The sequence below is a fragment of the Molothrus aeneus genome, chromosome 2, assembly GCF_037042795.1.
Source record: "Molothrus aeneus isolate 106 chromosome 2, BPBGC_Maene_1.0, whole genome shotgun sequence".
Taxonomy (NCBI): Eukaryota; Metazoa; Chordata; class Aves; order Passeriformes; family Icteridae; genus Molothrus; species Molothrus aeneus.
The window spans coordinates 109443427-109456856 of NC_089647.1; the positions used below are offsets into that span (position 1 = coordinate 109443427).

The 13430-nt window shown below is 41.0% G+C and overlaps 1 protein-coding gene across 1 annotated transcript in view; it reads right to left on the reverse strand.

The window, feature by feature from the left end:
• The window catches only part of MED14 (mediator complex subunit 14), a 34657-nt gene extending 23818 nt beyond the window's left edge, over positions 1-10839 (reverse strand). Inside the window, exons 1-8 of the mRNA XM_066545489.1 lie at positions 10664-10839; positions 9313-9339; positions 4866-4971; positions 4094-4267; positions 3542-3671; positions 1709-1837; positions 1237-1344; positions 244-376 (exon numbers count right to left, since the gene is read on the reverse strand). Coding sequence (XP_066401586.1) covers positions 244-376; positions 1237-1344; positions 1709-1837; positions 3542-3671; positions 4094-4267; positions 4866-4971; positions 9313-9339; positions 10664-10839 — 983 coding nt within the window. The remainder of the gene's footprint in view (positions 1-243; positions 377-1236; positions 1345-1708; positions 1838-3541; positions 3672-4093; positions 4268-4865; positions 4972-9312; positions 9340-10663) is intronic.
• Between the last annotated feature and the right edge of the window lie 2591 nt (positions 10840-13430).

A 13430-nucleotide genomic window follows, 5' to 3' on the forward strand; every position in this document is an offset into this window, starting at 1 on the left:
ACAGATCTAATCGATTTTTAGATATCTGTGTAAATACAAACTCATTCATAACTGCATCCACTGCTCTTCTGTACATTAATTTGCAAATCATGTAACACATGTAGGTACTTAATTACAAGAATTTAGTAGTCTCACATCAAAAAGAAAGTACAATTCTGAAAATTATGACTCAAGCTTGGTAAATATAATCCCTCCTGTTATTTCATTTATTGTTTGTTAACAGTCCTTTTGAAATGAACTTACTTCCAAACAGAGAGTGAGAGACATTTCCCTGCATGGTACCGCTCCACTTGCACAAGGTCACCCCAGCGCTCTCGGATCAGCATTAGTGTTTGTGAATGCAGGACTTCCAGCTGAAGAGCCAGGCAGAAGGAGTCTAATGCATGGAGCTAAGGAAATACAAGATGTCCAGGAAGTCTGTGTACTACACACACCTGTTTCTGTAAACCGCATCAAACCTTCTGTCATCCAAGTCACATAAGATGCTGTCTGAAAACACACTAACGCACTAATCCAGAGATAAAGACATATAAACAGCACCAAGTATTTCTCAAAGGGGTTTATTTTTGTGGTTTTCTAAACTCTAACCTAGCACAGATTGATGGACAGGACAGTCACAGCCCAGTTTTACAGATTTCTGGTTGTCATCATCTTTTACTGAAAAGATGATTACTAACAGAAATTCCACTCACCCTATAGTTACCACTAACCCAATCTCCCATGGTCACCCTAAAAAAACATTATTCTTTTTGCAGACAGACTTTCACTGAAATCCATTTCACACTGTCAAGCAATCTGCCCTTTCCAAGTGGAAAATCACTGCACATCCTGTATCTTCTCTCATTATTTACACAGATACAATAGAGTTAACACACCCTCATCAACTACACTTTACTGCTGTTCTTGGTAGCAAGAACTGCCAACTCCCAGAACTTCCAAGTCAGCTCTGTATTTCATCTCCAAAATTACCTGCTGCTGCTGCTGCACTGACTTACCACACAACCTGCTGCCTTGAATACCTCACCTTCACCTTTGCTAATTTAGTGTGTAGAATTAAATTTGACATGCACCTGAGAATTACTGCTTCCAAGGCTATCCTTTACTTCAAGGCCACCATAACTTCATGCCCAGACATTTCCCCCAAGCTTAGCAGGGAATCCATCTTTCCTGACTTGCAGCTAACAAGAGCAAGGCTGCATTAGACCCCTAATTCAGAAGCCCCTTTCGGAAGGATACGTAGGCAGTTGTACATGTCCTGGAGGGGCTTCTCATCAGCAAACAGCCTGGACTGGACCAGCTGATGGATGAAATTGATCTGCATGCTGTGAACCAAGGCTCGACCATCTTTAGCAAATGAAAAATAAGTCACATTAGCCATCAGGAAAGTAGGTATTTAAAATAATTCAGAAAATTGATAAAATAAAAATAAAAAAGATACAACTGTACCGAGAAATTTCCATATCAGGTATTACAACAAAATGAGAAAATTCTTGGTTTACTCTGGAAATGTCAGTCATTTTACTACACTGTATAGCTTTGCTAAGGTATTAAAAGCCCATAAAGCAAGGTCAAAACAGGACAAGTACATATAACTTCATTCTCTTAAGTGGTGATATGCAGAAAATTCAGCATAAACAAGACTTATACAGTGTCAGAGATGAATATCATGTTAAAAACAAAGTATAAAGGTTTGATTTTTTTTCTTTACCACCAGTTTCCTTGTCTTCAACCAAAATTTCCAGCTTGAGAAGGCGCCAGGGGATGTCAGGGTCATCACCCATCACTGTCAAGGTGGCCTCAAACTCACCCTCAACTCGGAACTTCACACGGCCATTGGCTAAGGAAGACAAGAATGTTTTATTTCACTCAGCCTCCTAAGATGCCTAAAAAGTAACAGTGTGGTAGCTCCTGGCACTCATAATGGATTACTTCCCCATCATTTCTGCTCTGTTGCTTATGTTTCCGTGCAACTGTGAACATTTTACAGTCTGCAACAGACCCAATGTCAATAAGCAGCATAGAGAGATGTACAAACTGTCCTGAGGTTAACTTGTTAAATCTGATAACTTGTTAACATTTGTGCTTCTGTAATACAGAGTAACACTGAGCTGACTACCAGCCTGACAAACAAAACATCTGGCTGAAATATTCCTATTCTTTGCTACTATCAACAATGAATGCTTTCAGCAATACTCAAATGACATTCAGAACATGGATCTCAGCCCAGGCTAAAATCCAGCCCCAAAACCACATCTCACTGCAAAGCATTCATTTAATATTAGAATATTTTAAATCCATTTTCATGTGAGGAAGATCATCTTTTGCAGAATTTATATATACACAACAAGCAAAGTTTATGCACATTATTTATCTAATTGACATGTGCATCCTCACACCTGTGAACACTGCTATCTGTTTCACAAATTGGGAGCAAGGACTTTAAAACTGTGCAAGCAAGGTCATAAAAAGAATGAGAGGCAGAGCAAACAAGTAAGTACAAGTCTTTACTCTGACATGCAGGTCAACGTTCTCAATCGTTTAACAAACTATGTTATATACCTTTACAATTAAAGACATTTAGCAATATTCCTGCAAAATATTTAACCATTTAACTCAAGAAATATCATTTTCAAGAGCACCCCAGACATGCTCTTAAAACAAACCACAATCCAAACTAGAAAATAGTAGTCATTGAAATGTTTAGCTAACTGAAAACTCTTAAGAGCTCAGACATATTATTCATATATCATTCATATATACTTCCATTAGCAAAAATACCTCTAATACTGATACTGCAAGCACTCACACAGGGACTAGAGAAAGCTGGCAGTAAGATTCTTCAGGAACATCTTTGATCTAGGTCTGTGGGGAATGGTTTACAAATGGCTAACCTTGTCTTGGTTAAAAGCATGGACTAGGTCCATTCCCACCCTGTTCTCTGTGAATCTGCAATAACCTGGTCCAGTTTATAGCCATCCTTCCTGTACAAAAGGTTGTCTTAATGTCTGGGCTAAATGAAAACAGATCTCAAAACAGTTTAAGAGATCTGCACTGTGGTGAGCCACTGAACAAAAGGCATGCATAAATATGAATAAATTCTCTGCCTGAACATGAATATCAAAACAGCTTAAAAAAACAACATTGAGTGACTTGTTTAAACTCAAGTTCAAAGAGTTTCTGCAGAAAGACCGAACATTTTAACTAATTATAAAATTAAATTAAGATGAAGTAGCCCAAAGACTTTCACAAAACAATTACTGAAAGAGCAAGACAATGTCTAAAACTCTTTGGCATTACCTGCACAGGATTTCTTCTTGAAAATAAGCAATATTTCAGCAATTTTATCAGTGCTCTTATTTTTCAAACAGGGGGAAAAAGCACATGTTTTGATGTCATAGAGAGACAGGATCCCAGTATTAAGAGATGATGCATCCTGAATGCTGTCAACTAAGCTATCATTTAGCTTTGCTTTAGTGCTAAAACAGCAGTTTTATATCTGCCTGCAATAATGTATCCTTCAAGAAATAATTGCAGTTCTTACCTACTGTAAGATTTGCCAGCTGTGGAGGGAGATCTGTGGTCACGAGTCGATGGCGAAGGATCTGGTTTAGCTGATGAAGTGTAGTTTGCTTCTCACTCTTTGTTATTGGATCAGGAGGGATTATTTTATCCTGTTACAATAAACACAAGCAAGTCTATGTACCTCAAACACGTGTAACAGATTCATTGCAGCAATTGTGAAAACCAACCAGAGCAGAAGTCTGAAAATATAAATACTACAGGCCATTACCCAGTGAAGTTTATGTCTTACACTCAGATTTGTTTTCTAGCTGATTACATTTGACCCAAGACTGACCACTGAATAAAATCACTGAATTTGGCGGAACTAAATAAATGGAGGGAATGCTTTACTGGGAGAGCATAACTTGTTCAAACAGGAAGTGTTCTGCATGAGAAACTGACACTGCAGAGACTTGGCACTAGGCCTGTATTGAGCTACAGCTCCATCTGCACACAGACAATTAGTTTGATTACTGTGCATTTGATACCATCCAGGGGATTCCCACACCCCCCAGCCAGGGCAGTTACTCACCCTAATGCAGGTGGGCAGCCGAGGGTAGGATCCAGTTGTCAGAACATCAATTGCATATGGGATGGCAAAGCTGGGCAGCCGGGCATGAACCAAAGCATCTCGAGCCAGCGATGCCAGACGATCAGCAGTGTCCACAAACAGGATGGCTTGCTGATCTAAGAAACTGGATATCATCTGCAGAGGACAAGGAGTTTAAAAAAAAAAAAAGAAGCAAATTAAAAAAATGCACAAAAAATCAATGGCCCTTTATATTTAGTTTATCTGTCACTTCCAATTCAAGTAACTGCATTTACAAAACAAAGAAAGAATGAATATTCTGGCCACTGCTTACATTCACATGCAAGGACACTTAAAATCCACATGCCTTTCCTGCTGCTGTGGGGGATCTGTACAGCTCACAGCTCTTTATCTGCTGATTGCTACTGGAATGCAACCATACTTGTTTGTAATCAGTAGGGGCTTTTTTTTCTGCAACATTCTGGACTTTATTCTTATTTATCCAAGATCAGGATGAAAGTGATAATAAGAACTAACACACTCAGATCACCATCTTCCCTGTCCTGTTATCTTAACCCAAATCACTCCTGACATTATGTGCAGAAAAGCCTTTCATTTTATGCCGCTGATGAGTTTTTGGGAATACGACCTGTTAAATAACAAGATTATACAATTCCTAAACAGGAATATTTTTTAAAATTTCTGTAGTAGGAAGAAGTCAGGGTGCAGCAAAATCCCTCAGAGCCTGTTTCGTGCTAGTCTGTGTCTAACTTACCGCACACTTTTCCACCTTCCCAGCATTATTAGCCCACTTGACCAAGGCTAACAAACGAACAAACAGCTGACGAGTGCGACTTGCAAACTGCACTATCTCTATTTTTCTGGAAAAAAATAAATGGTACATTAAGCCAATGTTCAGATATATAATAAAGCTGTAATTTAACTGTGTGACAATTTTAAAAAAAGAGCTGCAATGATAACTTTTAATTGCGTTAATGCAGGCATCAGTAATATGCAGTGGCTTGTTTGATTAAGAGCAAAGGGGGAAAAAAGTCTCTGTTTTGAATACCTAAAAACATACATGGATTCTAACAAATCATGACTGACTGGTGAAACAAAAAGCATATTAATAGGAATTAATTACTGACTGTAAAAGAAACAATTCCATAGTGAGCTCAACTAAATTATCTTTACAGCTTTTATAGGATTTCCCCAAGGCTTAAGATTAAGTTTAAAGTAGGCAACATACCCAAGGATTACAGGACCTGACAGTAACAATACACTTATATTCACTATAAATAGATAGATAAATAAATAAATAAGATACTAAACAAAATATCACTCTAGCATTTTTACAATATCTTTACACAGTAGGCTACAATATGGAAATAGGGTGGTGGTGGGGAAGACCACAAAAACCCCATCCTTTAACTTTGCTTTCCATTCCCTCCTTGCAAAGAAATTAAGGTAAGAACTTACTGACTCTCAATATTCCTCCCACCATTTTTGTACAGTCAAAATGAAGGAGTGTATGTCTGCATGTCTTCAGAGCTAATTTTTGTAAAAGAGAATGCAATAGGGGCACATGAAGATTTTCATGCTTTATTACAGATCTACACTGGAGATGCATCAGACAAGACACAGATCTACTGTGTAGATCTGTAGTACCATACACTCTGAAATACCACTTCATCAACACTTTATAGAGGTTTTCCCCTCCTTCTATGTGTTCAGTTTACTAATTTCACCATGATTTTCTACTTAGTTTGGAAAAAACCCCAAACCTAAGCTGTTTTCCTGATATGGTTTTCTGAAGCAACAGAAGCATTTGGACAAAAAGAACATTAATTAGTGCATAAGATATTGGCCTCTACAAAACAAAAGCTGCATCTCCTTCTGATCCCAATCTGTAAAACACAAACTCATAACACAAAAAGAGCCTGATTCTGCTGAAAGGGCTGGTTGCAATGAGGCTAACTCTTCTGTGCAAGCATTATCTGCTTGTAGCAGATGAACATGTAAGGCCAGAAGCACAACTAATACCATCTGGTCCTGTTTCTTCCATTACATACTGTGAACCTCATCCAATGACTTGGGCATTAAGCCAGTAATGTCTCTGTGTTCTAGAGCACATGTTTTGGAATGGCATTCAGCCTGATATTAAGATCTCAAGTGGTGGACAAGCTGCTATACGTACACATTGCTCAGTAACAGTAACCACACTATGAAAACAATATGTTGAGAATTTTGAAAGATTCAGGAAAACTTTATGAGATTTGAAAGATGACTACAGTGAGACTTTAGAAAGCCAGCAATCTAATCTCTCAGATGAACTCCACATAGAAGTTGCTAAAATCCAGTAGTTATGTCAAACATCTATGGTGAAAGCAGCACAATAGCAGGAAAAATTCGAATTGATGTTCTGTGACTGAAAAGAAATTTTAAAAAAAAGCTCCCAAAAAGCACAACAATTTAATAATGAAAATGACTGACATATCTAGACAGAGTATTCTGGTAACTGTTCCACTAATACCACTTAAATGAAGTTAGAGAAGATTTGTTACTTTGATTTGACAGAACCCTGCTTCCAGAACCAGCTCCGTCATCCTTGAATGACAACTGCATTGGGAACCTACTTCTCTAATAAAACATAAAGGCCTTCAAATTTGCTATATTGCATTTCATTATAGGTACATGACCTCATGCTGGGCTACACAAAAATAAACATTCAAGGAAGATGAAACTTCAGGAAAGAAGATCAAGAAACAAAAATTAAAAATTTTTTTAACAACTCTGTTGCTCAGTGCATTTTTTACCCTTGGTCTTCACTGCTAAATTTGGATCTCAGGTTTAAGATCCTTCAGACTAATGCCTAAGTCTGGGGAGTAAAGCATTAGCTACAGTAGAATTAAATCAAGTTAAGGACTACTTAAGCAAGCTTGACATAAAAAAATCCATTGGAGTAGATGGGTTTCATCCAAGGATTCTGAGGGAGCTGATCCATGCCACTGTAAAGATGCTCTCTATCATTTTCAAAACCCACAGTGATCAAAGGTCTTGATGACAGCAAAAAGGCAAGCACCATGTCCTTCTTCAAGAGGGCAAAGGAGGATCTGGGGACCTATAGGTCACTTGGCCTAAGTTCAGTTCAGAAAAAATTTCATAAGACAAATCTATCTCTAAGCTATGTCCTGATAAACACCAAGCATGAAATTAACCTGGAAACAATCATCAGAAATTTGCCAAAGGCAAACCACCCCTGATCAATAAACTATCTTCTGCAGGATGAACTGCTCTGTGATCAAGGGGAGATCAGAAGATGGATTTACATTCACAGAAAACATGTGGAATACAAGGATGGGCTGGGGAAGCTGCATTTGCTCCTGCTTAAGAAGAAAAGGCTGTGGCAAGATCCTACTGACATCTTCAAGTATCTAAAGGGTATTGTAGGGAAGATGGAACCAGACACTCTTCAGAAGTGCAGAAGGCCAAGGTACAACAGCTACAAACTAAACCAGTGAAAAACTAGTTAGATGTGAGGAAAATAAACAAACACAGTGTGGTCAAAGACTGAAGTAGGTCATCCAGAGAATGATAACAATACTGTGCAAAACTCAGTCTCCATTACCAAGAAGAAAGCCCCTGGATTTCCCCCACAACTCAGCACTATTAATTTTCCACCACAGTACTAATGGTTTTTTTAATCCAACCACTCTCATGTAAGAGTTATTTATTCCTACAATTGATAACTAATAAATGACCCTGGAAAAAAAAGCACTATATTATACCATGATGCATAATTTCTCATCAGTTTTTCTTATCCCAGCATCTTTCAAATAAGCATTGTAGTACAGAATTTATATTTTATGTGAGCTTTATTAGAGGATAACACCACCACATTTTCACCAAAGTGTATGTGCCATGTGATCAGGCTCTAGCTCCAAGAAACAGCTTGAAGCCCAACTAGAGAATCCATCAGAGTCTCAAAGCTAGAGAAAATATGGATAATTAAGCCACGTTCCTACAGATGAACTCCTCCAAGAGCTGGAAATCCAATTCACCAAGAGGAGTTCTAAGTCAAAGCTAACAAGGATGTGAACATCTAATTTCAAGACAATTTCAGATGTAGGACATTTTTTGTACATTGAAGGCTGTCTTATTTTCTTTTCTCTAACCCATTAGGATTTAAGTGGTTACCCCACACCCTTTGTTGTTGCCCAACAAATTAGAATCCAACTTTACCCAGAAATGCTAAATATCTAGATGGGAAAAGCCTGCCCATGAGTACAAGGGAGCTCTGGACCCAGGTCAGAAGTAATTTCTTCAGTAAATACTGTGATAATTAAAAATCCAAACTAAACCAAATCAAAACCCACACTGTTTCTCTTAATAAAATAGTATGCTGAAGGAAAATGGGTACAAGTAATCATTCCAGGTTATCCCATGAAAATGGGATTAATTCCACATGTTATGAGAGTTTTGGAAGGTTTGAGATAATAATTAATGATCACCCTGGTACACAGAATTCTTTATTAAGATTCTTAGAAACATCATAGCTCCTATATCTCTCTAAAGAAATGTAAGTCAATTAACATGTCAAATAAAGGGAGCAATATTCTGACAAGTTTCATAACATTTATTACGAGAAACAGAAAAGTAAATGGATTTTTTTCATCTGAGCAGGATGCTGTTCTGGTCTCTTACATTTGCTCTCTAATAATTTTCACACTTCAAAACCACATAGAACAGGAGCAGAAAACTGTTCATGATAAGAAAGACCAGGTAACATGGAAAAATGCAGAAAAAGGGTTTTTTACCTTGTTGTCATTGTTGAACTGTTTCTTCTGAAGAAAACATTTCTTTATCACACTAACTAGAATGTATTAAATTCTAAAGTTCCCTTTCACATCAGCTTTACTGTCAATTCATTGCTTTAAGATGCATGAAGAGAAAAACACCCTTAGCAGAGTTCACCTATTATAACAGCAACAAAAAACCCCAAAAATCTATAAACCCAAACACCAACAAAATCCAATATTGACAGGATGCTGAGAAAAATCTTGAAACTATGTAACGACAGCAAGACAGACAAAGTTTATTTTCTTGCAAAAAATCTAAAACTACATGAAAAAGATTTTATTTAAGCAACAGTATATTAACATTAACATCCCAAACAAGTTCTATTTTTAACATACATTACAGATTCTCTTATCATAACTCACCTTTCCATATCAGTCTTTCTTGGTAATCTATATGAAAGAGAGGGGGAAAAAAGAAGATGTATTATATATCATTCTATTACAGTCCAGAAATTTTGTTAGACACTTTCAGTTACAGGAACTTCTACACAATTACAAAGTATATAAAAAATAACACCATGGGTCACCTGTCACTAAAACACTGGAACTACTCAAATTAACTGAAAAGTTTGATGAAGGCTGCTGAGATCAGTTACTCTACACACACCATAAACATACAGAAGGGACTTCTTGACTGATATTTTGAAGTTTTTTCAAAGCAAACTAAAAGTCTAAAATTCCTTGTCCTTTCCAGAGTTTGAACATTCTTTAACTCACACCAGGCAAACTTCTGTTTGCACCAGACATGGTACTGTACAAGAGCTATACCTCTCTTTTCCCATTTGTTCTGTATGTCACTTCTTGAAACACACAGCTTCCCCACAAGAACCTCTACAGTTAAACAAAGTAAAAGGGAAACAGGTTTATTCAGAGTCCAAATGCTTTCAGTGGAGTTTTTCTTGGCCCAAAACCATCCCTTTGTTTTGCCACTTCAAACGCAACAACATCAGCACAGCAAATCATTAAGTAAATGTAAATAACTTATTTCCCAAAAATAATCAAATGGTATTTTAAAAACTACAGAGGTAAGTCAAGGAGTTGCAGCATCTGAAAATATCTCCGTTTCAGACATTCTAGTTTCACATTTTTTATATCAGTACCAGCACTCCAGTTGGGGTTTTTTGGCAGTAACTTGGGGGCAAACTTAAGCATAAGCAGCCAATCTGCAGCTGCTCTCAGTTCTCAGAGCCATTTTCTCTGTTTATGACAGATCACTCAGAGCTTTCACTGCGCCCCTGGACACAGCCTGATGCAGAGACCGACCTGCCTGCACAGGCATCTCCCCAGGTGGGAGGATGGACAAGGGTATTTATGAGAGGACGACAACGGGGAATGGGTTCAAATGGAAAAAGAGTAAGTTTAGGTTAGATATCAGGAAAAAATTCTTCCCTGATCGGCTGGTGAGGCACTGGCACAGGCTGCCCAGAGAAGCTGTGGATGCCCCATCCCTGGCAGTGTTCAAGGCCAGGCTGGATGGGACTCAGAGCAACCAGGGCTAGGGGAAGGTGTCCCTTCCCATGGCAGGGGGCTGGAACTGGGTGATCTTTAAGGTCCCTTCAAAACCAAATCATTTTATGAATGGGAAATCGCGACCACCTCCCCCCACTCCAGCCCCGGATGAGCTCCGGGACAGATCTGGCCAGGCCTCCGCATCCTCCCGGGATGCTGCGAGGCGGCACGGCCAGCCGGGTACGGAGGGATCCGCGGCACTCACAGGTCGGCCAGCACGGTGAGCTCGGCGTAGGTGCGGTGCAGGAGGAACTCGATGAGGGTGCTGAGGCGGTAGCCGGGGCTGGCGGCGGCTGTCACGGCACCGGGGGCCGGCGGGGCCGGGGCTGACGCGGGGCCGGCCGGCACCAGCTGGGCGCTCTCCAGCTGCACCGGCGCCATGGCGGCGGCGGCGCCTCGGCCCCGGGCAGGAGCCGCGCGGCAGCCCGGGAACGGCTCCCGGCGGCGCCGGCACCGCGCCCGGCTCGCCCCGCACGGACGGAGCGGGGAAGGGGCGGCGGGAGCGGGGCGGCTCCGCAGCGCTCAGAGCCCGCCGGGCGCAGGGGCCGCCGCCATGATGGGGCACGGGACCGGAAGCGAAAGGGGACCCTTTCCGGGAAGCGCGGGCGGGGCGGGGGCAGCGGGACGGGGGGACAGAGGCGGGACAGAGGGACACGAGACGGACTGAGGGACACAGGGGCACACGGTCACAGGGACACACGCGGGACATGGGGATGGCGCTGGCCGTGTGCCACGGGACCGCTCGATCCCGGGATGGGTCAGGCTGGAAGGGACCACAGTGCGCCATCTGGTCCCACCTCCCTGGTCAAGCGGGGCCATCCCAGAGCACATGGCCCAGGATTGTGTCCGGACCGTTCTGGAATATCTCCAGTGAGGGAGGCTACACACCCTCTCTGGGCAGTCTGTCCCAGTGCTCGGTCGCTGCACAGCAAAGAAATTCTTCCTCATGTTCAGGTGGAAGTTCTGGGCATCAATCTGCCTGTTCCTCTGTCCCATCGCCCCACGGAGCAGACCCTGATCCATGCCCTGACCCTCCCTGCAGACACTGGCAGACAGGGATGAGGGGCCTCGGGGCTGGACAGGCCCAGCTCCCTCAGCCTGTCCTCAGGGAGATGCTCCAGTCCCTCCATCATCTTCATCACCCTCCACTGGATCAGCTCCAGGAGCTCCATGTCTCTCCTGTCCTGAGGAGCCCAGAACTGGACGCAGCACTCCAGGCAATCCTCACAGGGCTGAGCAGAGGGGCAGGATTCCCTCCCTGCCCCTGTATTTGCTGATGTTACTGAAACCCAGGGTGAAGGAGAACCAGATTATAAACTTGGTGCCTCAAAAAGTGCCTTTCATGCAGCTCTTGGGGCTGTCAAGGGCCAGTGAGCTCTGCTGGACACCAGGCTGGCCAGTCCCTTCCTGATGATCCATTCGTGAGGGGTGTCCAGATGAGAAGCACTAGTGGAACACCGACCTTTGAGGTCATTGTTAAAGAGGGAAAAGGGAGCCATGAGCAGCAGAACATCCAGTGGGATTCGGGGATAAACACAAAGCATTGGGAACTTTTTCATATTTCTGCCTTACAGATCAACTGGCACAGCTGAAGGGAGGGAGAGGGGAGGTCTGCAAACAGCTGAAGATTGATGTGTTGTGTACTGGTTACCAAAGGGGACTGTGTAAGGAAACTATAAATCCTGGGTGGTTTGTGTCATGATTCAGTCAAGTGTTAAATCATAAATTCTTGCCTTATGATTACAAAGAAACCCCTGAAATAAACATAATAAATACCCAAACTCCTCCAAGTTTAATAAAAAGAAGGAGAGGTCCTATTTGTTTTGTATGAAGTGCAGACTTTAAAAAACCTCTCCTTTTACCCATATCTTTCCAGGAAAGTTAAATATTAAAGGAAACATTTTTCAACCTAAGAAGTGTGTAATCAGTTTAATAATAATAACAATAGCAATAACCCATCCAGGTAGGAAGGGCAGTACTGCTGCAGCTGTGAGCCATGCAAGGTTTGTCACAGTAAGATGAACTTTTGAACTGGGGGTGGATGATGATTGTTGACTGGGAATTTTTTACTCCTAAAATCACTATGTGTTTATACCTTTTTTTTTTTAATTCGTTGAGAGGTTTTTGGTTTTTTTTAATACAGATGAAAGAAATTTTTGTTCTGTTTATATAAATTAATCTTTAAAGGATTGATAAAGGATAGAATGATAAATACTTTCTGGATCATGTTTTGATATAAATTATTGGCTTAATGTATTTTAAGTTCTGGTCTGCCCATTTCAAAGATTTTTTTTCCAAATGTATGAAAATCTTTTATTTTTTTCCACTTTAGATGCATGAATAAATGCAGTGTACTCATTTTTACAGCCAACTAGCTGCACTAATGAAGAAAATACTGACTTACATGCACAGGAATCTGATTAGGGTCTTTATAAGAACTGTAACATAGAAATACAGGATTTTTAATTGTTTTCCCTCCTTATTCCCATCTCTTCACTTCTGATTTAGTCTGTAATAAAGTTCCCATTGATTTCAGTGGCACAAGCTCCTTTGATTTTGGTAGCACAAGCTCAAACTTTGTTGATGAAAAAGCAGGTGGGAAATTCTGATGCAGTTTAACTTCGCTGCTGTTAGAATCCTTCCTCAGAAAACCTCTGGTCTTGGTGAAGTTTTCAGCATTGGTTGGAGGGATGGATGTCTTCAGTGTGTCTGCCTTGCTCCATTCCTCTTGGAGAGAAGTTGATCAGTGCTATGGCACAAATTGTGCTGGGCTCTCCTCTCACATGGCTGCATAGGAGAGAAACTCTTGATACTGTTTTCAAAGAAAGAAGGAACAGCTACTGAGAAATTTCAGGAGGTCAAGGCTTACAGTTTTGCACCCACAGCAATTGTGCTGTTGGGAGACTTGGCAAGATCATTTGTTTTAACTGATGGAGATGAGCGGTAGGAGTTCAAAAGCAATTGTCTGGCCT